At 42.3% G+C, this 26,165-nt stretch overlaps 1 protein-coding gene across 2 annotated transcripts in view; it reads right to left on the reverse strand.

Moving 5' to 3' along the window:
• The window catches only part of zswim5 (zinc finger, SWIM-type containing 5), a 68,307-nt gene that overhangs the window by 16,251 nt on the left and 25,891 nt on the right, over positions 1-26,165 (reverse strand). For both annotated transcript variants that reach the window (XM_042428610.1, XM_042428609.1), the window contains exons 2-3: positions 1,806-1,993; positions 555-723 (exon numbers count right to left, since the gene is read on the reverse strand). In XM_042428610.1, the coding sequence (XP_042284544.1) occupies positions 555-723; positions 1,806-1,993 (357 nt within the window). The remainder of the gene's footprint in view (positions 1-554; positions 724-1,805; positions 1,994-26,165) is intronic.

A 26,165-nucleotide genomic window follows, 5' to 3' on the forward strand; every position in this document is an offset into this window, starting at 1 on the left:
TTTTCTCCGGCCCTTTCATCTCTCCTCTCCTTTCCGTCTCCTCTCTCCCGTTTCCCTGAGTGCCGTTTCTCCTGTCTCTTGCTCTCAGTGTCCCTTTCCTTTCCACACATCTCTCTCCACTTTCTCCTGCATCCATTTCATCATTCAGCTCCCTTTTTCACCGCTTTCTTTACCAAACCCATGATGCCACTGCAAGGAGATAGCGACTGGAGAGTGGGAACTAAGAAATCAAACGAGCCATTTGAAGCCTGCCTTGCAGCCTCGCTGGAGTAATCAGGGCTCTGACGTATGACAGGCTCTGGGCTGGTGTGCTGGATGTTTTAAGTCTGGAAGCTTTTAAGTCTGGCCTGTTGCTGTGAAGATATCACTGCGGAGGGATGGACAGCATCTCCACAGAGCTGACTTTCTGACAATTAAGAAACGCACTATTGACTGTCATACATTTCTGACATTAAAGAAGAGATTCTAAAGGCATAGGTCGGACATGATCACAAATCATGTGTATTTTCACTTGAAATAAATAGAAACATGGTTTGAAAAGGTTGTCCTCTCACCGTGGACCTGGTTGATCTCAGAGTTGGAGGAGAGGATCTCGTCGGCCAGTTTCTGAGCGGTGGGCAGCACCTCTGTGTGGTGGGCTGTTATCAGATACTGCACCAGCTTCTGCAGCTGGTCTCTGTTCATCTGGAACAACGTCTCTGAGATGGGCAACCGCAGCTTCACCTGCAACACACACACACACACATACATTTTATTTAACTTGATCAACTTTGTCATCTTTTAACCCTCAGCTACACCTTTTATTTACAGGCTCATGGTGTAGTCACTACATGTCTTATCTAGGCATAATGTGTATTGTTATTTGGGCTTCTCAGAAATACAATCATGTGGTATATAAGTGGTGTTCTACAAATGTTCTACAACAGTTTTTTCAATGAAAAACACAACGTTTTATGCAATTTCAAATGATTAAAATAATGTTTAATGCAAATGCACCCAGCAGATATCTGTATATGATGAATGAACAGAGGGTTCAGCCATGTTGATGCGACATTCAGAGCTGTAGAATTGTCAAATGGTATTAGAATTTTGTCACTCCTATTTTTCCTATTTAACATTTGTGATGTATTCGTTTTACAATTCCCAGCATGCCTTGGGTGATATGACAGGAGGTGAATTGGCTATGAACTACACTTGAGCTTAAGATTTTTTTTTTAGCCTGAATTTGGTTCATATTATGTTATATAAATATTATATGTTGATAAATCTGCACAGTAAAAAGTCATTCTTGGTGTCAAATTCTTGGTGTTTGATGTATATATTTCTTAGTTTTTATAGGATTATTGTCTGGTGATTGGTGGACTGCTCTGTCCATTCAGTGTGTTTCTGATTGCCATTTATTTTCTCTGTATTTTGTTAAATCATGTATTTATTAGTTAAGTATTCTTTTTGCCTTTGTTTTTATTTCTAAAGATGAATGGAGGTCCATTGTGTAAGCTTGTGGCTTCTTGACCTCACTATTATTTAGTTTTTATGCTGTTGTGTATGTGTGCAAATAAAATATCATGTTTGTCTGTAACTACGGGTGTACAGACAAATAACTGGATTACTTTTGTAACTCCAGAAAAAGATCGGAGGTTTTTTTTTAACACGACTTATAAAAGTATTTATGTACGTTTATTCTCAATGAACATCAGAGACCCTGTTATGATTTGAAAGAGTCTGATTCTATCAGTTATGACCCTAAGAAGAAGGGGTGAATCTTTTTATAGATATAAGTTGTGTATGCATGTAGTGGTTCGTACCTGTTCAGGCTTGCGAATCCTGTAAAGAGACAGCGCCACCACATGCGCGCAGTAGAAAATGTCTCGGTTTCCGCAGCCGCAGGTGACGGAGGTTATCTTGCAGCGGTCGAAGCTGATGGCCACCTTGTGGGTGACCTCTGGCTCTGATGAGGTGGGGGGCTCAGTTACTGTGCCACTGAGATGAAAGCCTGCAGACACAAGGATGGAGAAGGAAAGAGTGAGCTTTAACTGGCTTCATCATTCAGTGTAATGAAAGAAAAACAAAGGACAGGACAAAAGTAATACGATTACACTCAAGTGGCTTAACTTCATCCTAAATTTCTGACTGTTCACTTTCTTTCAGCTTTTACCTGGATCTCATGTGTGGACGACCAAGGTGAAATAAAGCACAAAAGAAGCAGAGAGCAAGCATCTGTGGTAATCTGAGCCTCTACAAACATACAGGGTGAACCTCCAGTTGTACAAAACACACACATCCTAATGAGACGTCTCCAACAGGGCACTATGCCATCTGATACTCTCTCCTTATGTCTCTATTCGTTTGTGTGTGTGTGCAGTGAAAAAGGGGTTGCTAGAGTCTGACCATTTCCTGCCTACACACACACACACACACATATAAAAATGTTGGTGTGTGATGACTCCATGCATTTCATTCATGTGGTTGAGTGGTTGGCTAAAGAGATAAACTTTAACTCTGCTTTGCATAGTTAATCTTTACTTCCTTCACACACTGAGCTGACCACTGGCTGCTGGGCTGCTGTTGAGCCTCTGGCAGACCACTGGTTGTACTTTTTGTCACTGTAGCCTTTTGGCAAATTTGGCATGTTGAACACAGACACTGTCACGCACAGAAACATTTGTCCTCACTTAAAGTCAACTTTTTAGAGCAATCCACTGATAAAGACTTGAATATGATTTGCGACAAATGATCCGACTGAAAAATGAACCCACACCTCAACACTTGACCCCAAAAAAAATCTTATAGATGCATTGTGCCCTTTGTAGAAGGCTGTTTATTATTTATGACTCCATCCAGACATCAGTAAGTACATAGAAGCTTATGATTATGCTTTGGGTCTGAATACAAGGTTGATTAAAGGGAGCTGTGAAAGCAAAAAATACACTTGAGATCTACTGAAATTCACTCGAATGAATGAATAAATATACAGCAAAAGCACATAGTGACGTTTTTAATGCTAGTAATCTCCATGTTGGAACTGAACTTAAAGACCAAATACAGCCGTTTTATTCCAATATCCTCAGCTGTAGGGAGTCTCTGTAGAGCCCTTATTGTTCAGGTACTAACAAAAACTGTGATGTGATGAGAAGTGAAGAACTGAAGAGAGGAAAAGGTAAAAGGTGGAACAAAAAAAAAGAAAAAAAAAAAAAACCCATCAGAGTAAAAGAATGGCGAGCGAGGAAACAGAGGATAAAGGGGACGAGATAGGAAGAGAAATGTGAGAGGAGAACAGAGAATAGAGGAGGGGAGAGTGTATCTGGTCTGTCCTGTCGTCTCACTGTGACAGGTCAATTATTTATGAGGTGAGGTGTGTGTGTGTGTGTGTGTGTCTGTGTGTGTGTGTGTGTGTGTACACATTGGATTACTGTATCTCACCGAACCATAGCAACCCCACTGCTGCATTCACAGAAGACAGGAGAGACAGAGAGAGAGACATAAAGGGAGGATGAGCAAGCTAACTGGAAAGCAATGATATGGCTATTTTGGGCCTGGGGGGCGGTGGGGAGTACACGTCTAAAGCTTTCACAAACCAACAAACATTGATGCAAGCGCGCACACACACACACACACACACACACACACACACACACACACACACAGACATGAACAATTAATTTCTGGGGTATGGGCCAGCATGGTAGAGCAGCCTAATAAGCGCGTGTTAAGCCATCTCCCTGGCAAAATCCCACAATAGGCTTTTCCAAACCAAATGTTGTGAACACACACACACACACACACACACACACACACACACACACACACACACACACACACACGCTGAGATCCAATCAACTGCAAGCTGCTTTCACTATGACAAAGAAAGATAAAGAGCTGCAGGAGAGTGAGAGAGAAGAGCAAGTGAAGGCTTGAAAAAAGGACACACGCACGCTGTTGTACAATCTGAACCAAGACCAAACTTGTCAGTCCAGCATACTAACTGCCTGCTGTTCAGATGGACACCTCAACCTACCTCCCAGACTGCCACCATACAACTAGGACTGAATTAAGAACCAAAAATAGCACTGCCTACGTTAGTGTGGGTGTGCTGCTACAGTTACAGGTCAAAAGAGAAAATATGATCCATGAATGTGACTGATAGCAGATTTCCTGATAATGATATTGACAAAGAGACTTTATTGAATCTTAAGATCTGCTTAGTAAGGTCAATATTTGCGGTAATACCGATGGGATTGGTACTTTCCAAGTGTGAAGGCTTACCAGATGCCAACACTGCGTGGTTTATATTGCTTTTAGGGCAGGATTTTACAACTCTGGAAAGTTCTTCCTGCACTGATCACTTTATCCTCTGTCTCAAAGATCAACAGAATCTAACTAGATGAATGTAAACATTACAAAAGTATTGTGTCAGGAATGCACACTTTTGATAAGCCAATGCAGCTTTGCCAGATGATGATGATAGCCAGGGTTCAGCTGGGTTTAAATATTTTGACTGACAACTGGTTCGAGGTGGCTCGAGCAAATAAAACACAGGGTCATCCAGCAAAAAGTTCAACTTTTTGCCACGTTGAGCTCATTCTACAGAATACTAAATAAAATGATTGCTCCTGTGATAACATTCCACCTGTTTACTTAACAGGTCTATTTCGTCCAAAAGGACTTTGAGTCAGTGCGTTCAACCTCTGATAACTTTTCGGGGACGTACGGTCTTGCCTCATAGGAGTCCAAACCACTGTGCAGTGTGCATTTCATTTTCTTACTGATACCTGCAGCAACACCCCCGTGCCTGGGCAGCCCCCTGCAAGGCTTTGTAACACAGCGTTATTTTCAGTCTGCATGTGGTCAAACCATCTGAACTACCCACCAACAGACTACCATACCCACATACCAACTGATACAGTGACCACCAACGCCACATGTATACCGCTGACTGATCTACTGAACGACATACTGACAAACTGCACCAGTTGGCCTCATGTCAGCCAATCAACACATCAACTCGCTAACATACTCAGCAACCTGCTGACATACCTACAGATCAACACTGACCAGCTGACAAACCACTGACCGACATATCGATCGGTTTCCAAAAGAAGGTGACTGACCGACACAAACTCTCTGCTGAGCCAGGCAGAGCATCTGACCATGACAGTTGTTGAGGATGGGTGAAAGAGACACTATGAGAGAACAGACTGCAGAGGGGGAGTGATAGACATAAATAGTCCTCCAAATTGTTGAAATCTCTCCCTCCCACCGAGTCCGCCTGTCCGACCAATCTTTGTGTCTGGCAGCACATGGTAACATCATAAATGTCAAAAAAAGAAAGCTTTCCGTTCCTTCCCTCCGTCTCTATAATGGATATACCTGTAGACCCAATTTGCACTAACCACAGCTTAGTGTAAGGGAGTCCAAATTTGATCTTTCAGTGCTGAAATCATCGCAGCGGAGAGCAAAAGATCAGGCAACAATCTGGGGGGAGTGCGTTTCTTAAAAGCATCGGGGGAACATTTGAGAGCTATCTTCCGTCTGAGCTGTCTAAATAATGTCTCGTCAGTCATCAGTCATCGCTCCACTTGTCTCTAGAACTGCAGTCTAGCATTTCAGATGAGTTTAGAAGTTATGATTTCAGATGATATTAAGCACAGAGACTTTCCCACAGCTGGGAGTGAGGCTCTCTGATTCTGTCTTGGCTTCGGATACAGCCCCCCCCCTCCCTCCTCCCTCCTTCTCTCTCCGTCTGTGTCTGTTAGGTTAAAGCCTTTTGTTGCTCGGGCCACAGGGATGAATGTGACGGTGACACCGCTGCTCTTTTCACTTTCAATCAAGTCGAAAATGGCCCAGACACAGTTCACAGTCCGTCTGTCTGGCACCCCTCTTCTGTATCTTTTGCCAGTTTCACACATGAAACCCGTGACATTGCTGGGTTTAATTATCCGGGTAAGTTAGCAGTTCTTGGCATTCATACCTCCCACACAAGTTGGCCATTCCTAACAGATTAGGCTAAACATTTGGTGCCTGGCTCTTGAGGCTAGGCATTGCAGGATTTTACATAGAAAAACAACTTTTGAGTCGGTTGCGACTGGCTCACTCATTGAACGTTAAAGGAATAGTTTGATATTTTGGAATATATAATTGTTTGCTTTCTGGCCAAGACAAGGAGAATACTGATACCACTCTCATTGAGTGTGGTACCCATCTTCTCATCTAACTATTGGCAAAAAAGCCAATAAATGCAATTCCCAAAACGTCAAACTAGTCTTTTCACTTTGCATCAATACTTTAGATCCTTTGTCCATGAATGATGCTGCTTTTAAGAACCATGGAGAACTTGTGTGATTATGATAACTATCTAAAAGCCAGAAATATACTAGACTGACTTCAACTTTGTGTGTATCTCTTTACAATGACAGTATTCAATGTTTCAATGACTTTTGCTCAGTGTAAAACTGTACCCCTTCTTTTTTTAAACCGCTCTGTCTGTGTGTGTGTGTGTGTGTGTGTGTGTGTGTGTGTGTGTGTGTGAAGGCTGAGGGAGACAGTGTGTCTTCAGCAGATGGGGATGCAATGACACTTGATAAAAAGACGCTGCATCAGACAGTCTGCAAGCGTGCACATACACACACACACACACACACACAAACACACATGTAAACACGGCGAACAAAACGACCTTTTCAAAGCCCGTCTGCTTTTGTTCTTAATGCCACGGCGAGCGCACAGATGATACGACACAAACTAGTCAGTGATATTCACAGTAGATATCACTAATCTCCCTCTCTCTCTCTCCGTCTCACACACACACACACACACACACACAAACACACACTCTTTATGCTGCTTTATACCGAGCTACTGGGCTGATTCGGCTGAACAGATGAATTTCTAACAAAGGTGAATTAGGAGTGTGATGTATGTAAACTGGGAGTGTTGCCAAGTACAATGATCTTGTCTAATCCTTGGGGAACATCACATGGCCCTGTGTATGTGTGTATGTGTGTGTGTGTGTGTGTGTGTGTGTGTTGTTTGTTTTCTTGTCTGTTGAGATGCAGGTATGCATGCTTTGCCCTGAAAACCCACACACACTGTCTGCGGCTAACATCTCTTAAGCTGAAAAAGTGTTCATTGTATGTGTGTGTCATTTGTGGGTATTAACAATAACCCTTCCATTGTACGAGCTGTACATCATTTAAAGCTACATATAGAGCTGTGTGCATTCAAACGCCAGCTGTAATCCACAAGTCTGATTCTGTTTAGCGAAAGAGGAAAACAATACGAAGCACCTCTCTCGTCTCATCAGAGGTTTTAGATTTTGCATGTGGATTTGTTTCTAATCTGGATTATTTTTCGTTTCAATCAACATGTGCAGTAACACATGTAGGTAAGACTTCACTACTGACAGTATGATGTAGGCGTCTATTTATGGATGCATCTGTAAGTAGGTGAAATCCTGCTTCACACTTCTATCTATTCTAGTGTGTGTGAGAAAACCACGAAAAGTGCGAAGAAACAATGAAGGAGAGGAGAAAAGACGACCACCATTGTACATCTTTCCATTGTAATTAGAGACCTCCCCCTCGCTACCATGTACACACGCACACACACACACACATACACACACACTCCGCCGCCATCTGTCACTCGCTGGCAACCCCGCCCACACAGCAGCTAGTCAGCCAATCGGCGAGCAGAATGATCCCCACGCTCATAGGCCATTAACCCCTAATCAGCTGGGGAGATGGAGCTGGGCGGTGAGCCAAAGCGTTCATGCACACACACACACACACACACACACACACACACACACATAGACCATAGTCTTATTCAACCTTGCAGAAACACAAACCCCGCCCACTCCTTACAGTGGATTTTAAAGTTTAAGAAAGAGAAAATCTTTGATTCCATTCATCTACTTTGCGCACAGTGCCGCGCCTACACTGCACACACTCTGCCAACAGCCACTCCTTTATTTCACCACCCACACAGGATCACTGCATCCCCCACTTTGTACAGAAATATATCTCCAACATGGCTCGTTTGACGTTTGAATCCCACCTACAGCAATCATTATTACCTGTACAACCCTAATAGAACAGTGGGAATGTGTGGACAACCCAACTTCGCAGGCTAATTTTACACTCGTAGTTCTCCGTCTACTCCAGAAATCAGAGCTGCAGCTGAGAAGAGAGTTCAATGAAACCGATTAAAATCGCCGTATTTTACTCAGAAATCATTTTAATGTCTCATAGTGCTGAAACTAATAGTCAGTTAAATGATTTGCTGTTTTATATGATTCTAAGTTGAATTTCTTTGGCTTTTGGACTGATGGTTCGACAAAACCGGCACTCTGAAGAGTTCACCTTGGGCTCTGGGACATTGTGATGTACATTTTTTTCCACTACATACATGAAACAAATTAATTAATCATGAAAATCAACCAATGAATCAATAACAATCAATAATAATCTGGTTGTCAGACTGAGAAAAAGAACCCCAAGATCAAAGCAGAAAGCAAGGATGATCAGAAGCTTTTCTATTCTCCATGTAGATTTCATGATCAAGTACCGTATTATCTCTAATATAGCATCAATAAAAAGTGGAGTTGTTTATATATTATTTGATGAGACAGAGCTCGACAGCGTCTGAGTACGTGACTGATAACAGAATAAATGAGCTACAAAGTATTTCAAGTTTCACTAATTCTAACAGACTAATAGTATCTTGGGGAAACTTTTTCAAAAAGACTGGCTGTGTAAAATGTTTTCTTATCTTCTCGGGCTAATACGGTACTCACAATCTCTTTTTTTTGCACTGCATTTCCCAGATATTACTTCTTGTCAGTCATTGTAGGCAGTACTATGAGATCTTTTCCCTGCAGATGATGTTTCTTGTACTCTTTCTCTCTACAGTGACATAAAGCTCAGTTTGGGTTAGTTGTCTGTTGTGTTAAAAGAAACCCCTAGAAACAGCAAATTCTGCTTTTACTGAGTTTTTGATTGAAGAAAAACACTCAATCAAACACATAATCCCACAAAACATGTAAACGTAACATTTCCTAGTCAAATCTGCCCTCTCTCTCGCTCTGTATCTCAGCAGAAGTACATCCAGTAGAAAAATATCCCGCTACCATCTTTTTTTCTTCTGTAATCTTACTGTCCCTTTCCAAAAGTAGCTTGGGATTCATCCTCCTCCAGCAGCCCACACATCCCTCTCAGCCTGCGGCCCTTCCCATCTCCCATCTGTTCTGACAGCTCCAAGGTTAACACAGTACCCCCCTGCTCGCTCTCATTCACACACACACACACACAGACACCCACATGGCCCTGTATTCAATCAGCCATCTATCTCTGCACACCAGACGTGCATGTACACACACATTGAGTACACTGAATCCTCTCCTCCTCTCTGCCAATCCATCCATCCATCCATCCATCCCTCTTGCGGTGTTTGCTGATGCGATAACAGCTGATTGATTCATTTGTGATTTCCCAGCAGCCCTGTCCCAAACACAGGCGCACACACACACACACACACACGCACACATAAAAAAAAAAAAAAATCATCGCTAACCGCCGGGACTCATTTGTCATGATTACATTGAATTGATTCCCTGATTTGCTTCATTCTGTTGCGACGGGTGGGGGGTGGGGATAACGGGGAGACAGGGAAGGGGGAGAGAGAGAGTGAGGAAGGGAGGAAAAAGATGGGAGAGAAAGGTTTAATCAAGTCCCTTTCAGCTGATGTGTCACTGTAAAAACAACGAGGAAGGGTCTGACAGAGCTGACATGCATGAGACTGACATGCTGGCCCCCCCTGAGTTCCCAACCTGATTGAACACACGGCAAGGAAAAGGGAAAGAAGAAATCTAGAGGGAGGGAAGCAGGGAAAAGTGGCACAGAGGATCAAAACGTGCATCAAAAAAGAGATAAATAGATGGACAGAGACTGATCCAAATCATCAGAATGAAGTACACACATACACACACACACAGGTGTCTTGCTCAAGATAAAAGCTGCAGCCTCTGAAGGGATGGATGGATGTAGGAAGGAAGAGAGAGAGAGAGATGGCATCCTTTGCTTGATGGCGTCTGAAATTCAATCATTGACTTTATCAGACTAATCTGAAAGCAAGCTATACAACCTGAAAGGCAAAGTGGTCCAATTCAAGACTCGCATACATTCTGCTGTTAATGGAGAGTCACTTGGTCGATTCATGCCATTGTGAGTGGGTGCGACACTAAAGTGAAGGTTACTTTGAGAGGAGAAAAGCCATAAATGCTGCTTTCAGCTTTGCGAGAGAATACGCGACCAAAACCCTGAGGGCGCTGAGAGCAGAAATGCTCGCACACAAACACAAGAAACACATTATATGGAATACAAAGCTCAAGCTGGGCTGAGGTGACGCAGAGTTAAAGGGCCTTGGTACGTCTGTGTGTTTGTTGCACACAGAAGCTGTCCTCTCTCCAGTGTGTGTAAGCCCTGTTCACCCAAGGCTAAATTAGAGATAAGACAGCCGTGTTTTTTTTTTGTTCTGGCCTGTTGTTTGCTTGGTTTTCAGTGTAGAGGCATTATTGTGTTGCGGCCTTGTCTGGACACACTTAAAAAGAGGCGAGCAAAAGCAATTTATCAAGCTGCAAACACTCGCAGACAGACTCATGTCACTCTCCTGTAGGTGATAAAGCCTGCAATCATTGTCTGCTAGAAAATTTGGACTTCCAGTTTCAACTTTTCTTTTTTTTTGACTGTGGTTAAGACTTGGCATTATCTATTATGTTTTCAACTCTTGAAGCAAACAATGTAATGGTTCATTCAAATAGAATACGCAGCTACAAAAAGAGTTTTCACTTGTTTTTTCGATGTAAAGTTCAGTTAGTGACAAAGATGCAAAGCTGACTGTTGATAAAAGTTTACCTTTATGTAAATGTCCTGGCACGCTGGGCAACACCTCATATGAAACAAAAACACTTGTGTTGATTCCCAATGGCCCAATCAGAGCTGAATGTATAAATAACATGCTCAAACCAAATAGTGCAAATATGCCTGGAAGCTACAGATTCAGCGAGAAGCAAGAAACAGCCCACGTCTGTTGTTGTGTGTGAACACACAAACAAGTTATGGAATTAAATATAATATTATGTTGTGTCTAGTTTGCAGATAACTACTCAAAGCCATAAAAGAGCTAAATGTTAACAGGTTGCAAATATTTTAATATTATCATCCATTAACATTTTGACAATATTACTGTATGGGCTGCTAACTAGCAAAAAAAAGACAGGTTATGTGTCATGAACAAACATATGAAATGTGAAATATATGCCCACAGAACTAGCTTTCATTAGCATGAGATAAAGCAGTTAGCTGTTTTTTAAATGTACATGTTGTCTCACCTGTTTACTTAACGGCTTGTTTCTGGTTGCATTATAAGTTGTAAATACACAAAATTGTAGCTAACAAGCTAGTATGACTGCCTGGTAACAATTCGTCAATTTTATTGTATGGGCAACTAATTAGCAAAAAAAAAAAAAGTTGCTATACACTTTTATCATCACCAAATGCATGACCAGTGTGTGAAATATGCGCTCACATGACAAAAAACTAGCTTTTATTAGCATGAGACAACCAGTTAGCTTTTTGGCTTCTTAAAAGTGTGATATGTCTGCTAACCTGTCAGACAACTGCACAACCTACTGACTGTTTACTGGTGGCAAAATGCTAACCAGCCATGAGATATGTCACCGGGTTGTGAACAGACCAAACAGCTAACGAGCTAATATGACTGTCTAGTAACATATTGTCAGTTTGATTGTATGTGAAGTTTATTAGAGGAAACCAAAAGTTGCTATGAACTTTTATTATTGACAAACACATGAAACAGCACAAGAAATATATGCTCACAACTAGTTTTCATTAGCATGAAACACCAGTTAGCTTTTTAATAATGAAAATGTCACTGATTTGTCTCATCTTTTTAAATGTCACACAACTGTACAACCTACTGACCTAAAATTACTTTGTTTTGGGTCACAGATTCCTAACCAGACAGAAATTGTTTCACAGGTTTGTGACAAACAATAACCAACAAGCTAACATGACTGCCTGGTAACATTTTCTGTGTCTTTGTTTTTTCCTTAAAACTAATTTCAAAACCAAGGAGGTTTAGGACAAGTGGATGCTAATGTCAAATGTAAATGAAGAAATCTATGCAGAGAGAAAATGTGTGGTGTTTTGCTACACTGACGTGCCATTAAGTACGCCTGCTGATTTGAGATGTCTCTTTTCATTGTCTTTCGTTACAAGATTCCCTTCTGTCTCTTGTTTATGGCTGAAAGATGTCATGGGAATTGGTTGCCATAGCAGTTAGCATAAGTAGCATAGCAAAGGCATAATTTTTTAGCTAAAATTTTACAATTTTGTCAACACTGTATGTATGATTATCATTTCAAACCTTTGTTGCCAGCTGTATGTGTCATTTCTTCCTTACCACTAAAATGTTTTTTTTTTTACAAATTAGGGAAGGTAACAAAAGCTTTTTTCACTCCTTCTATCAGTGCTGGTAGAAAAACTGGGTCTAAAAGTGGGACAAGTACAGAAGACAAACTGAAAATGACCCTGACTCTTAAATCCCTACCTTTCAGACAACCATAACTTTGATACGGACACACACACACTAAAAAGGCACACACCAACATGTGAGCATATGAAAGGAGCCGACAGCTGTAAAAGGTCACCGCACTGGATTTACCCTCCAATTACCAATACATCAGCTTACCAAAGACATGCACACACATTTACCCATTTACACATGCAACACCAATTTTTTTCAGTTAGTGTAATCACCCATACACATGAAATCACATACACATGATATCTGCAACATGTATAGATCCTTCCCTGCAGCAAAGCATTCATCTGGAATGTGTGTGTGTGTGTGTGTGTGTGTGTGTGTGTGTGTGTGTGTGTCCTGGCTATCTTTGTGTGTTCATTTAGCAGAATGTGTGTGTGTGTGTGTGTGTTTGTGTCTGTCCGTATGCATCTGTGTAAGCAAGGCATGCAACGTTAATGTGGTTATGCACACACATATGCACATTTACACACATGGATTTCCTGCTTGTGTTGATGTATGCCAAGCCTGTTGTCTCTGTCTCTCCCTCTGCTGCTCTTTTGTCTCTTCTTTCTGTCTCTCTCGCACTTTGCCCTTTTCCTAAACCAGCCGTGGCCTTAGCCATGGTTTTTGTTTAATATGGCGGCATGCAAAGCAAAAGAACAACCATCTGCCATATGCATGCAGCCGCCGTCTTAGGAACAACAAGGGCTGGCATCACAATGCCTCTTTAGTTAGTGTGTGTATGTGTGTGTGTGTGTGGGTACTTGCCTGCATGCATGTGTGTGTTAGTTCTTCAAGCGCAGTCTGCAGGGCAAGATAAGTATGCATTTAAGAGGCTTATATTTCATTTCAGGAACTGAAGGAGACAAAATGGCTCCATTCTGAGTTGGCGGACACAACACAAGGAACGGCGAGGTGGCAACAAAAACATAAGAAAAGCAAAATCTCGTTCTGACGCCGTTTGTGTACACACACAGAGAAAGGAGGCACAAAGCCGAGCATTTGTAGTTTGTTCACAAACACAATTGAGCACAAAGCTGAACATTTGATATACAAATCCAGCTTTATTAATCAGTGTTTCTGTTTATTGTACAGCTAAAAGCCACCATCTGATGAAAGCAGCCAAATCAATGTCTGAAGGCTGAACAAAAGTAACTTCAAGGACATTTCTGAATAAGTGAATATTGACCTAGGCTTGTCAAGCAGATGACACGCTCTCACAGAGCTTCTGAAGGAAGGCGTGCTGCACAGGCACACAGAATTAGCAAAAATACACACTGTATGAATAATTAAGAAACTTTTTTTTATGTTTTGCAGTCACTGAAAGTGGCCCGAGTACAGTATGTCAACAATATTTCATGACAGAAGATGGTCTGCTTCAGCTTTATTCCTGACAGAGAAACATTTAAAGACAATAACCTCAGTTCATTTTAGAAGCTAAAAATGGAAGCATACCCAGGGAAATGATAATAAATGCTGTTGGTTTACTGGTTAATCTAGTTGCCCATTTACCAAAGTTACATATTCAGATTGAAGAAAAAAAGCAGGAAATTTAGACACGGACTTCCTGCTGATGCTGCAGTTATCTGCAAATGTGAAAAAAACAACAACTATCTTTAGGTTTTCTGTGATGTTTTGGTTCTGCTTCCATAAGTTATTTTCTTTTATAATTCTTTCTGGGAAATATTTAGTCTGATACAAAGGTCATGACATTTGTGGTTTTGTTGGACTGTCCGCATGTTTGGGTTTAGAAACCTTTCCACCCCCTGATTAGCCTCCACCCCTACAGAGCTGATCATTGCTCGCTTTGCACAATCATGCATGAAACATGAATAATGAAATATAATGAAAACAGCTTGCAAGCCAATATACAAGCTGACGATCCACACATGCCCTCTCTCTCTCTCTCTCTCTCTCTCTCTCTCTCACACACACACACACACACACACACAATAGCTCTGCAAGGGTGAAACTCTCATTTATCCATTAGCTGAAAAGCAATCACAGATTTGCGCAAAGTGTATGCGCGCACACACACACACACACACACACACACACACACACATACAGAGGGGTGGGGGACTTCTGGTTGACTTCATCAAGCTCTCATCAAGCCTAGCCACCATATGGGGATGGGGCCCAAAACAGAGGGGGATTTGATTGTGTGTGTGCATGTGTGTGTATTACAGAACCCCCCCCCCCCCCCCCCCCCCCGAATGCAACACCAACACAAAGGAAGCATGCATCACCAAATCAGCTTTGTCTTGCATGCATTATGACGCTACTGCTGCCCCATTAAGAAGACCCCCTCCCAACTCACATACACACACACCCTGAAGGTGTGTTGGGCTCAAAACAGCTGAAGCAGAGCAATGACGATTGCCAGACACTCTGATTACTGCCTCCTCCTTTTTCCTATCCACACACACACACACACACACATTTCTCCTCTCTCCCCCCATTGTGTCTTTATCCTCTGTCTCTAATTTCTAGCCTTCCTCTCCCTCCATAGTAACTGGCGAGCCAGCAAGGCACCCTGAAAATCCAAAGTATCCCCACTCCCTGCACCCCCTGCCTGCCTGCTTGCACACACACACACACACACACACACGGCGATCTGAGGCCAGCTTGCTGACGTAGGCAGACAGTCGTACATGGGGCATACATTGAATTTTAATCTGGGCGTGACCTGCTTTTTCTTGGCTTCCCCCCGGCTTCCCTCCTCTACTGGCTGCCCCCATAGTCAGCCTTTCACAGGCAAGCACACATAGCCCCCCTCTCTCCCCAAGCGCCGCCCACCCCTACACCCCCTCTAAGACCCAGGCTGCAGGCCTCGAGGCTGGGGCCTCGCCTGCCATTGTTAGCCCACAATGGGTGAGAGGCGGCTGGCAGGCAGGCAGCAGCCAGGAGGCCTTGTGGAGGAAGCCAGGGGAGAGGGAGGAGAGCAGCTACTGAAGGGGGAGGATGGATGGACACACATCATAAACCTATTTTTTGGAATGAATATGCATTGAAATACAAAAGAGTTAGTCCCATAAACTGAACTCACTATATAAGGAACATGCATCATAACTTAGTAGAAAGGAGACAGTTTAATAAACTCTAATAGTCTGTGTGGCTTCACAAAGCCACCAAAGCATCATACAGGACACAGGCTGTCTGCTCTATAGAATCTGCCGTCTAAAGCTGGGATCAAGCTTAATAAAGTGAGCTTTATTCTCCAGTGGAGGTTCATTTATTTATTTCAAACAGAAGCATCTGTCACTGCAGCCAGACTGCATTATAAGCTCAGTTTTCACTACGGGATTTACAGTGAAGACATGTTCAGACTGACATTAGCACTGTGTTAAAAAAGCAGCATTTATTTCAATCAGACCACTGTGTTGACACAGCGACGCAGAAAGTTCAGGTAAAAAAAAGTTGAACCTGGCTCAGTTTTTGCTACAGCTTACTCCCTAAGAAAATACTTTGTAACATGATCAAAGTAGTTCTACATTTACCTCGCAAACATTGCAAGTATGGATAAAATTAGTGTCGCTGTGATAACTTTCCAGAGTAGTAAAATCATGTCTCATAATATGATAAATGTGCAGTGTTTAGGGGTCTGATGAGGCTTTAAGGATCTATTACTGGAATTTCTTCTCTCACCAGTAGCAACACACCCACACCAGCAGAGGCCCCTTTTAAATGCAGTTGCTATTTTGGTCTGAACATCCGCTAAAGCTCAAATGATACTTTCTGCATTGCTGTAGTTGTGACGGTGTCTGGATATGAATTTTGTCATATGCCCATGTTCATGACGGTGCGTGCAAACGTCTGTGCGCAGCCCAAAATGTGTAATTTTGCGGACTATTTGCACTGCTGGCACATGTGTGGACAAGTCCCACTATACAGGAACCTAACGTAGAAATAGAGCTAAATGCGTGCCCGTCCCTTTCGGTTTTAGAGTATATCCTACACTAGTAATCTATTGAACCCGATCAGATAGATACTGTCTACTGATACTGTAATATTTATCTCACTGCTTCTCCTGCACCTTCTCGTCAACTTCTAAAACAAGGGGTCACTTCAATATTTTTCAGAGACTGACTGGTGAATAGTTAAGTAGAAATATGATCAAGGAAAGGCACTTTGTTTTTCCAGTTTGGAAATTGGAAGAAAAGAGCAATGACAGTCACGCAACAACAAGGACGTCTACAAAAGCTGCCACGGAGGTTTCAGCAGCACATGCAAAACTGAAACCGATTCACCTGCAGTATGACAGCACTGACAAGAGTTTGTTTAGCCTGGTTTAGCATGTTGAATGAAGACGTGACACACATGGTAACATTTACTCTGACAGGCAGCAGTGCAATGCTGCTTTAAACATAATTGAGCATCTTGTTGTCAGACCACAAGCCATGTTTGAATGGGAAATAATAAAGTGCACACACACACACACACACACACACACACAAGCAATCATCCAATAATGTCAACTGTCACACACACAAACATGCAGGGACACACACACACACACACACAATAGTGGCGATCCAATAATGTCAGCTGTCATGTACATAACCACACACAGGCATGCGTGAGCACGCGCATATACACACACAGGCATGTGCGTGTGAGTGTGCACGCGCACATACACAGAGACATACACACAGATGAGTCGTGGGAGCAATCATCTGATAATGTCAACTGTCACACAAGGACACACATAATGCGTGCACACGCGCACACACACACACACAGGCAGAACAAAGGAGGGGAGGCTGGTAAACAATGCTCCACAATGCTCCCTGGCAGGGACTTGAGTTTACAAAAGAAAAGGTTTCCAATCGCTAGACATTCATTCAGTCACATACACACACACACACACACACACACGCAGCCAGGGTGAGAGAGGGAGAGACCTTTACGACATGCACTAGGGGACACACAATGCCAGGCAGACATTCTCTCACTTACTCTATTCAGTCATTCAATTGCTCTTTTCCCTCTTTCCCCCTCTCTGTTCATATTTAATGCACTTTAAAATAAACAATTTTCCTGAATGAATTTTTACATTCTGTCCTCTGCTTTCTTCATTTTAAGGATCTCCATCATTTATCACTGAGTTGGTAATATAGGACAGATAGAAGGGATCGGGCTGCACTCAAGGGCCCGACTCAGTACGGCACCACACACACACACACACACACACACACACAAACTGGCAACCACATCACATCCCATCACAATAGCCTGGATTCACACAGTGCAGGGATGGCTTGAGACTGAACCAACAGTGATGCAAGCCTTCCAAACCCCTTCTGTATGGACAATGAAGGGCTAGTAACAACAACCCTGGGGCTACAGTTGTATGTGTGAGAGTGTACTGTATGTGTGTGTGAGCATGTGTGCTGGCTTTCTCATTCAAACACAAGGCTACCAAGTATTTACCCAACTCTGGTTTCCCCAAATGCTATTTTCTTTTTGACACCTACATTTGATACAGAGAATATTAAAAAAAAAAGATCTTAGATGTAGAAAACTTTACTGACCAAATTAACAATTAAAAAGATATACTGAAGCTATAATTGATCATCAAAACAAGATGACCTTTGCTTCAAACTAGTAAAAAGAAGAAAATAAATTACAAAGAAAGACATAACCCCTTAACCTGAACATTTGACCCCAAACCAGCCACTTTTTAAAAAAGTGTTCAGTTGTCGAGAGGATGAGGCGCCAGTTTTCATCAGTCATTCCCCATTTCCTGGTATTTTCCCCCCTGGCACTGAAAGGTGCTATTGTGAAAGAAAAGCAACCTAGTCCTACATTCTTTAACGCTTCAGCGATTTCTTTCAGCAAAATCGCTGAAAGACTTTAACAGCTAAGCCCTACCTTAATTGTACCTGTGTTTTACAAAGGTTAAATGCGCAAATGTCTTTCATGATCACCAAAGCAACAGCCCTGGTTAAAGATGTGAATGACCTGAGTGTGAACATAAATCCTTCAGTTTTACTACTTTTAAACTTGAATGCTGCCATTCATATAGTTACTGCAATATACCTCATTTAAAAATTTAAAGACGCAGACATGAAAGACCTCTCTGACTACTTCTCTGCTAACATCAGTGTAATGTGGGGTTCCTCAGGGCTCCGTTCTGGGTCCCGTTTTGTTTACCCTTTACTGTGCATGGATTGATTTTCATAGCTGTGTGGTAATGTAGTTGTAAATTTCTATATCAACCCTTTAATAACAGTGTACAGATTATAAGGACTTTTCTGCCACTGAACAAAGATTACCTACAGATTTACTGTAGGAAAGTCCCAGAATGAGAAGCTGTGCCCTGACATGAAGTTGCTCAGACTAAAAGCGAAGCTAGTAACCTTGATGTGCCTTTTGATGATATGATTTTTATATGTTGGCCCATGTTCTTAATACATGCTTGATTATATGAGAGGCGTTGTGATAATAAAGTTTGATTTGATTGGATATGATTTCCATATGACTTCCATGCACCTCATTTAATTCACTACTGTTGATGAATGGGGTCTGATGAGGGTGTATTCAGATCCTCTTTTCTCTGGAGGCTTCTAGTGGTATTGCTGGGTGACCTCCATCCAGACCTCCTTTTCTTTCCTGGAATTACCATGCTCTTATTGACAGGGTTGCAAAAAACATAAAATCTAGCATTGGCATGCTTAAACCTGAAAAGCTGATCAGCCAAACCAAGGTAGGAAACTGGCTATTTTAGCACAAATTTGATAGTCGAGGTGAGAAGAGTGATATGATTGTTAAATGTGAAAACAGATTGTGAAATGGAGTTATATGCTCAATATTCTTCACACTGGAAAGGAAAGAGAAAGCCTTTCCCAGAGTGCATTGTGGAGACTCATTTCATGCCAGATGGCATATTCACATTGTGCCAGTGCTGAGTACATGGCAATGTTAATGGCAATCTTAATGGTTTTCAACAGGAGAATGATGCTTAACTCCGGCATGGCTGATTTGCAGACAGGGCATGGTGACAGACGTTGAATTCTAACACACAAAGTGTCCTTTCTCTTGTTCTCCTTGTGTCCTCTTCCAGCGCAGACAAAGCACTCAAACTGTTTCTCTGAGAACAGTTACGACAAGTGAATGCTTTTAATTTCATGCTTGTACATTAAATAGTTGAACATCTTGTTTATCAAAACCACCATGGCAGTTTGCTGTTGTGGTTGACCAACATCTCACCACGCCAACTGGTTTGCTTTTTTAAGCCACAATGTGAATGCAGCATGACTCCTCCTCATCTCGTTTGGTCTGTTTGGCTCTCACACACACACACACACACGCACACACTTATTCTTTCCCTTTTCACCAATTCTCTCTCAACTACTGTGGGTCTTCCTCTGCAGCCATCCACAGTATCTCTGTCCGTCTCTCTACTGCTTTCTCTCTTTCTTTCTGTCACATACACACACACATACACACACACACATACACACACACACACACACACACACACACACACACACACACACACAATGAGAGCCTGATTAATAAGTGTGTCCCTCCCTTGTTTCCGGAAAGTGTCAGAACAGGGAAGGCCACCTGAATGGCACTTCAACCGAAATTATGTAGATTTAAAAACAGCTTTGGACACATGAGGCAGCAGGAGGTGGAGGGGGGTTGAGGGGTTTGAACTCTGTTCATGAATATTTATGAATAAACACTTTAAACATCCTCTCATGGGTCACCACAGGGGGAGAATCAGCCAATCAACTTCTTTTGAGAAATTCTCTTTCTGCCACTGCCGTTCAAGTCAGTCCAGTTGGTCTATTTTATTGGCACGAATGTTAAAAACAGCTCAGCCTTTGCTTTTAATTACAACTGAATAAAAAAGGATTTATTTGTCTCTCACATACAAAAGTAAATAAAAGACCGGTTTCTTTTTTAAAAAACTACCTTTGTTGTGTGCAACACAGACTGGCAGCTTTATTGTTTTATTGTTTATTTGGATATCCATTGGTTGTTACCAAGGTAACAGCTACTCAGTAACACCCCCCCCTCCCTCCCCCTCCACATTTTCAGTTTTTTTTGACATTGTGAGAAAGTTGATAATTCTACTTTATGTTTATTACTGAGGTGTATGTAGGAGGGTGTATGCCAGGTGACATACACCCTCCTGGGCATAGACCCTGCTGTAAACTTAGATGAAAACATGGCATATGGGTAATGCGATAGGGCCAGAAACCATTCCTAAATTTCCCATCAAGGTTATCTAATCCTGATTTTTTTGTAAATAGTTCAAGTGCTGTGCTGTGTCCATGTTATTAATTGCATACATTTTATCCCATTGTAAGATTGTGTGAGAATGCGGGGGTCAGTCTTGATGCCTTCAATGACTAGATTGTTCTTGCAGGTTTGGTTCTCCAGATAATCCAGCCTCTCCGAAATGTCATTTGAATCCAGTGTCTTATATTTGATTTCTAGGACCTGTTTTACAAGATCCTTAGCCTCAGCAGAATACTTGGTCTGATTATCTTTTCTTTCATCAATATCTTTTTCAGAGTACGACTGACCTTTAGCTCTTGAATCTCAGTCAGCAGAGAGTCCGCTCTCTTATTTGTTGAATCCAGGATCAATTGGGTAAAAGCTCTGAAAGAGGCTTCTTGTCTTTTTAGTAATTCTTTAAAGGACCAATCACAACAGCATTCACTGTGAAATCAATTAATTCCGAAGGAATTGCAGAGACCAACAGATTCGCTCGCAGAGATGAACAAAATCCTCTTTGTGTAGAGTTCAAATTTGGAGAACTTTGACAGGGTTGACCTTTAGGGGTTTAGAACCAGAGAGTCCAAAATGGAGGAAGCTATTGTAACTCATTAGTTGTGTTGCACCGTCTGCATTTATCTAACCTCCTCAGAGGTTTGTCAGAGTACAAACTGCTCCACAAAGACACATGGCTTGCAGACAGGAGTCGATGGTATGAACATGCCTTTTGAATAAACTGTGTGAACTTATTGACCTGTTAGCATTGCTAACTGTCAGTTAGAAAGCTCACTAGAAGAAGCTTTCAAACTCCTTCAAGAACTCTTTGTTGAATGAAATGATATATAATCCTGAGCTCCAAACGCCAGGGGGAAGTAAATGGCCCTGTACAGAAATATGACAAAGTAGCTTGGACTGTGACTGACTAGCGCAAGCATGTTCCCTAAAAAAGGGGGAGTTCAATTCCTAACTTACTTTCTCACCAGAAAATGTAAGTTAGGACGTAGTTCATTCAATTCTGAAGTCAAGGTGGTTCAGATGATGTTCAAAAATCCCACAAGCACTTCATTTGAAGCACACTGACCCCTTTACAGTTTAGTTTATTAGCATCAACGCATTTGGAGAACAAATAGTGCACATAGCTTCAAATATACAGTTGGGTGACAAACTGACCCCTTTACAGTTTAGTTTATTAGCATCAACGCATTTGGAGAACAAATAGTGCACATAGCTTCAAATATACAGTTGGGTGACAAATTAAAGGAAAAACCAGTACAGGTCTGAATGTTGACCCCTACAGTGAGGGGATCTGGTGGCTCTGTTATGCTGTGAGAGGCCTTTTGCTGGCATGGTTTGGGTCCACTTGTCCCCTTAGAGGGAAGGGTCACTGCAAATCAATAGAAAAGTGGTTCTAAGTGATCACCTTTATCCTATGATGAAACATTTCTATCCTGATGGGAGTGGTCTCGTCCAGGATGACAATGCCCCAATGCACATGGCACGAGGGGTCACTGAATGGTTTGATGAGTATGAAAATGATGTGAATCATATGCTATGACCTTCACAGTCACCAGATCTCAACCCAATTGAACACCTGTTGGGGATTTTGGACCCATGTGTTAGACAGTGCTCTCCACCACCATCATCAAAACACCAAATAAGGGAATATCTTTTGGAAGAATGGTGTTCATCCCTCCAGTAGAGTTCAGAGACTTGTAGAATCAATGTCAAGGTGCACTGAGGCTGTTGTGGCGGCACTTGGTGGCCCAACACCTTACTAAGACACTTTATGTTGGTTTTTCTTTTAATTTGTCACCAGTCTGTACATTTGTTGACTGATCATTCTGCGAATAGCTGCAGCTTCTTTCTGTGTTACTATTCAACACACACTGGAGAGTCACGACATGCGACAGTTGAACAGTATCGGACCACAGAGCTAAGCAATGCCCCTTCACCTCTCTGATGTAACAACAGACGAAAACCAGAGTTACTGTATGTCCAAAGTCAAACACCAGTGAGAATTAAGTAGGTAATTACATGCAGCAGCATTTAATTTCTAATTCTCTCTATTGGCCCACTCGTGTTTCTAGTTTTCTCCCCACATCAAGGTCACTGCCATAAAAGACACACACATATACACACACACACACACACACAAAGGGGGCGAGGGAGAGAGAGTGAGTGAAAGACTCTTCACAACAATGTGTGTCGTGGGCTGAATACAGAGCATAGCACAAAACAAAAGCATGAGCGACAGCCAGCTGGCTTGGCACCACTTGGCACGGGACAAGCCCGCTTGTCCTTGGCATGACAATGAAACAAACGCACGTACACATGCAGGCATAAAGACACACGTTTATGTACACACACACAGCTTCTCAGGTCGAAAGAAAAGCTATAGAGAGGCTCATCACTTAAAACAGGTTCTGTTCATCAGATCTCAGTGAGAAGAGGCTATGTCGGGCTACACCATAGAAACAACGGGCTCCTCTTTTCATCTTGAAAACAAGAGTGGGAAAAAAGACACAGAGGAACTTGAATGGGACTCAGCTGGCGGCTGTGGAGAGAGCTGGACAAATATTTGGGACAGGCTTGTACCTCAAGTACAGGGTAGAGTAGTGTTTATGGTCTCAGAAAACTGACTTGAACTTGTGAGTCAAGGTCTGGCACATTAAAGCTTCATGGAGGATAAACACTCAACACACTCAATCGTGCAATTGGGCGTTTTCAAACCTACCTTGTTTAGTCCGGTTGAATCGGACTCTAGTTTGTTGTTTCCCTTGGTGTCATTTGATCGGGCAGATCTGACCACAGCAATAGTACTCAGGCGCAGACCAAAGCAACCATACCGAAACCGTTTGAGGAAGTGGCCTTGGTCCAGTCCCAAACAAATTGTGGAGTGGTTCGTTTGTGATGGGAACAGGATCCCACCTCAATTTCTCAAAGACGTTTCCCCTCTCAGCCAAAAGGTTTCTTCAGCACTGACTAACTAATGTCTTCAAGAATCTAAAACAACTCCATTTACCCTGATTCAGCTCTTTTGGATGACTAAGAATCTTCACAGACAATCTTCTGGAAAGCCACGAGGAAGGTCAGTGTGAAACCAGGTAAACCAATGGATTCTTTTGCACAATACAGATCACTAGATGCTGTTTAAGAAAAAACATTTTGAGTTCATTACAGTGTCTAAAATGTAGGCTACACATACTGTATCTTCACAGCATGGCATTCCCAGAAATTGGAAGAAACAATGAGACCTATACCACAATTTAACCAGCATACATCTTGATCTGTGTTCTACATTAGACCTCAAGACTGTCACCCATTACGAAGCAGAATCCCGGGGGGCCCCGGGAGCCTACTGGTCAAAATGGATGCCACATACTGCAATGTCTGCGGCATGACACCACACACAGATTCCCTGGATAAAATAAATATTCTTTTCTATAGTTTTCCAGCAGCTGATCCAAATAGTTGGTAACAACGACCAGGGGCCAATCATCAGCAACAAGCTGTGTGGAGTCAGCGCAAGTGCAAGCCACAATGTTTCAAAGTTCAGGCACTAGCCACAATTACACAACTTTGCAGCTTGGTGCACAAGACCACAAGGCCCGGTGCAAAAAGCATGCAGGGACCCTTCATTTCTAGCCTAAATCCCCCATAATCTTGCATACCTCTGTTCTCCACAAGTTACCATTTAGGAAATTGTAAATGATGCCAGGGGAGGAGACCAAAGCCCCAGTCATGTGTTAAGCATCCAGTAGCAGTTTGATTAATCAGAATCAGAATTAGATTTATTAGCCAAGTATGTTAACACACAAGGAATTTGCTTCTGGCTATCGGTGTCTCTCAAGCAATACAGACAATATACAGACAATGTACATAAAGGCTTTACCTACTGCATCTGGAATTGCTCATCACAAGACAAAGTTTGAATAAACAAACATTTAGATTTGCAGAAAAGAAAGTTAATTAATCAGACCTTTAAATGTTCAACAATGCAATGATTTATAAAGGGAGGAGAGGGGCCTGGTTCCAGCGATTGCCTATGTTCAAAGCACCTTTATTAAGGCAATTTAAAGCAACCACTATCTTCAACAGATGAAGCAAGTTGGCTTTGTTGGCATTATCTCAATAGAGAAGCACAGATAGACAAAAAACAAGGTTTCTTGAAGGGACTGAGGGAGTTAATTAGCTCCAAAAATATGAAATACTCCTCCGTCATTCCAAAAACTGTTACAGAATGAGCTGAAGGGAGGTTTGACAATATTTCTCATACCAGGACCCAGCTCCGGGTGAATAAGTACTATCAGCTCAGACAGGACACTTAGGCTGTAAAAACTTCACTAGGCCCTAAATACTGTTATTATCTATATGGCTTACAGAACAGTAGTCATTGTCAGGTTACTGTGAGCAAACAGCTTAACACTTGTCCAGTGATTCAGACATCATTCAATGTACACATCCCTTAATCAACAGTTAGAATGCGTGGCAAGTTTTTTTTGTATAGACATAAATGATTTGAATGAACAATTGTCAAAGCAGTGACGCTGACATGGCAACCGAGGTGCTACTAAATCTGTACTTAAGTGTCTGTATATTCAGGTTTCGCCCTCGTTCATCTAAAGCTATACTTTTTGTTTTTGCAGCAGCTTACGTCCGTAGTTAAAGTGTGAGTCACCGTGAGGGGGATTGGACAAGCCTGGCCATACACTACCCGGCATTGTGAAACAGCGTCTATAGCTTAAGGCTCAATGTAGCTGCCTCAATCCCCGACGCCCCACCTCTAATTCTTAGTTGTTGAGACATTACTGCCAGCAGCAGAATAAAGACATGACTAATGGCCAAAGTTAAATCTTCACATCCAGTTACAACGTGTCAACTGAAAAGCATGTGGTGCGGCTTAGCGGTGCTGCAATACGGCCGACAGTGAAAAAAAACCCTTTTGAAGGATTTGATAGGACAGGGTCTGGCATCGGGGAAATGAGTGGAAAAGGGAGTGGCTTGGGTTTACTTATTCTCTGCGGGTTGAGGACGTGTTAAATATGTGGGAAGAGATGAAATGAAACTACTGTGTGGACATGAAGGCAACAGAGAAGGAGAAAAGGGTGGTTTGAAAAGAAACTAGAGGTGTAAAAAGAGGGAGAGAGAGAGAGAGAAAGAGAGAGGGAGGGAAAGAAAATCAGCGCAGGCCTCTTCACTCAGCAGGAGCTGTCTGCCAAGGCAGGAGTCAGGCAGGGGGCGAGTGTGTGATTTGTGTGTGTGTGTCTGCAACGTAGGGGAGATAGTGGCCACGTGCCAAACACAATGACCCGCAAAGCTGGCAGGGC

Source organism: Thunnus maccoyii, chromosome 12, assembly GCF_910596095.1.
Source record: "Thunnus maccoyii chromosome 12, fThuMac1.1, whole genome shotgun sequence".
NCBI lineage: Eukaryota > Metazoa > Chordata > Actinopteri > Scombriformes > Scombridae > Thunnus > Thunnus maccoyii.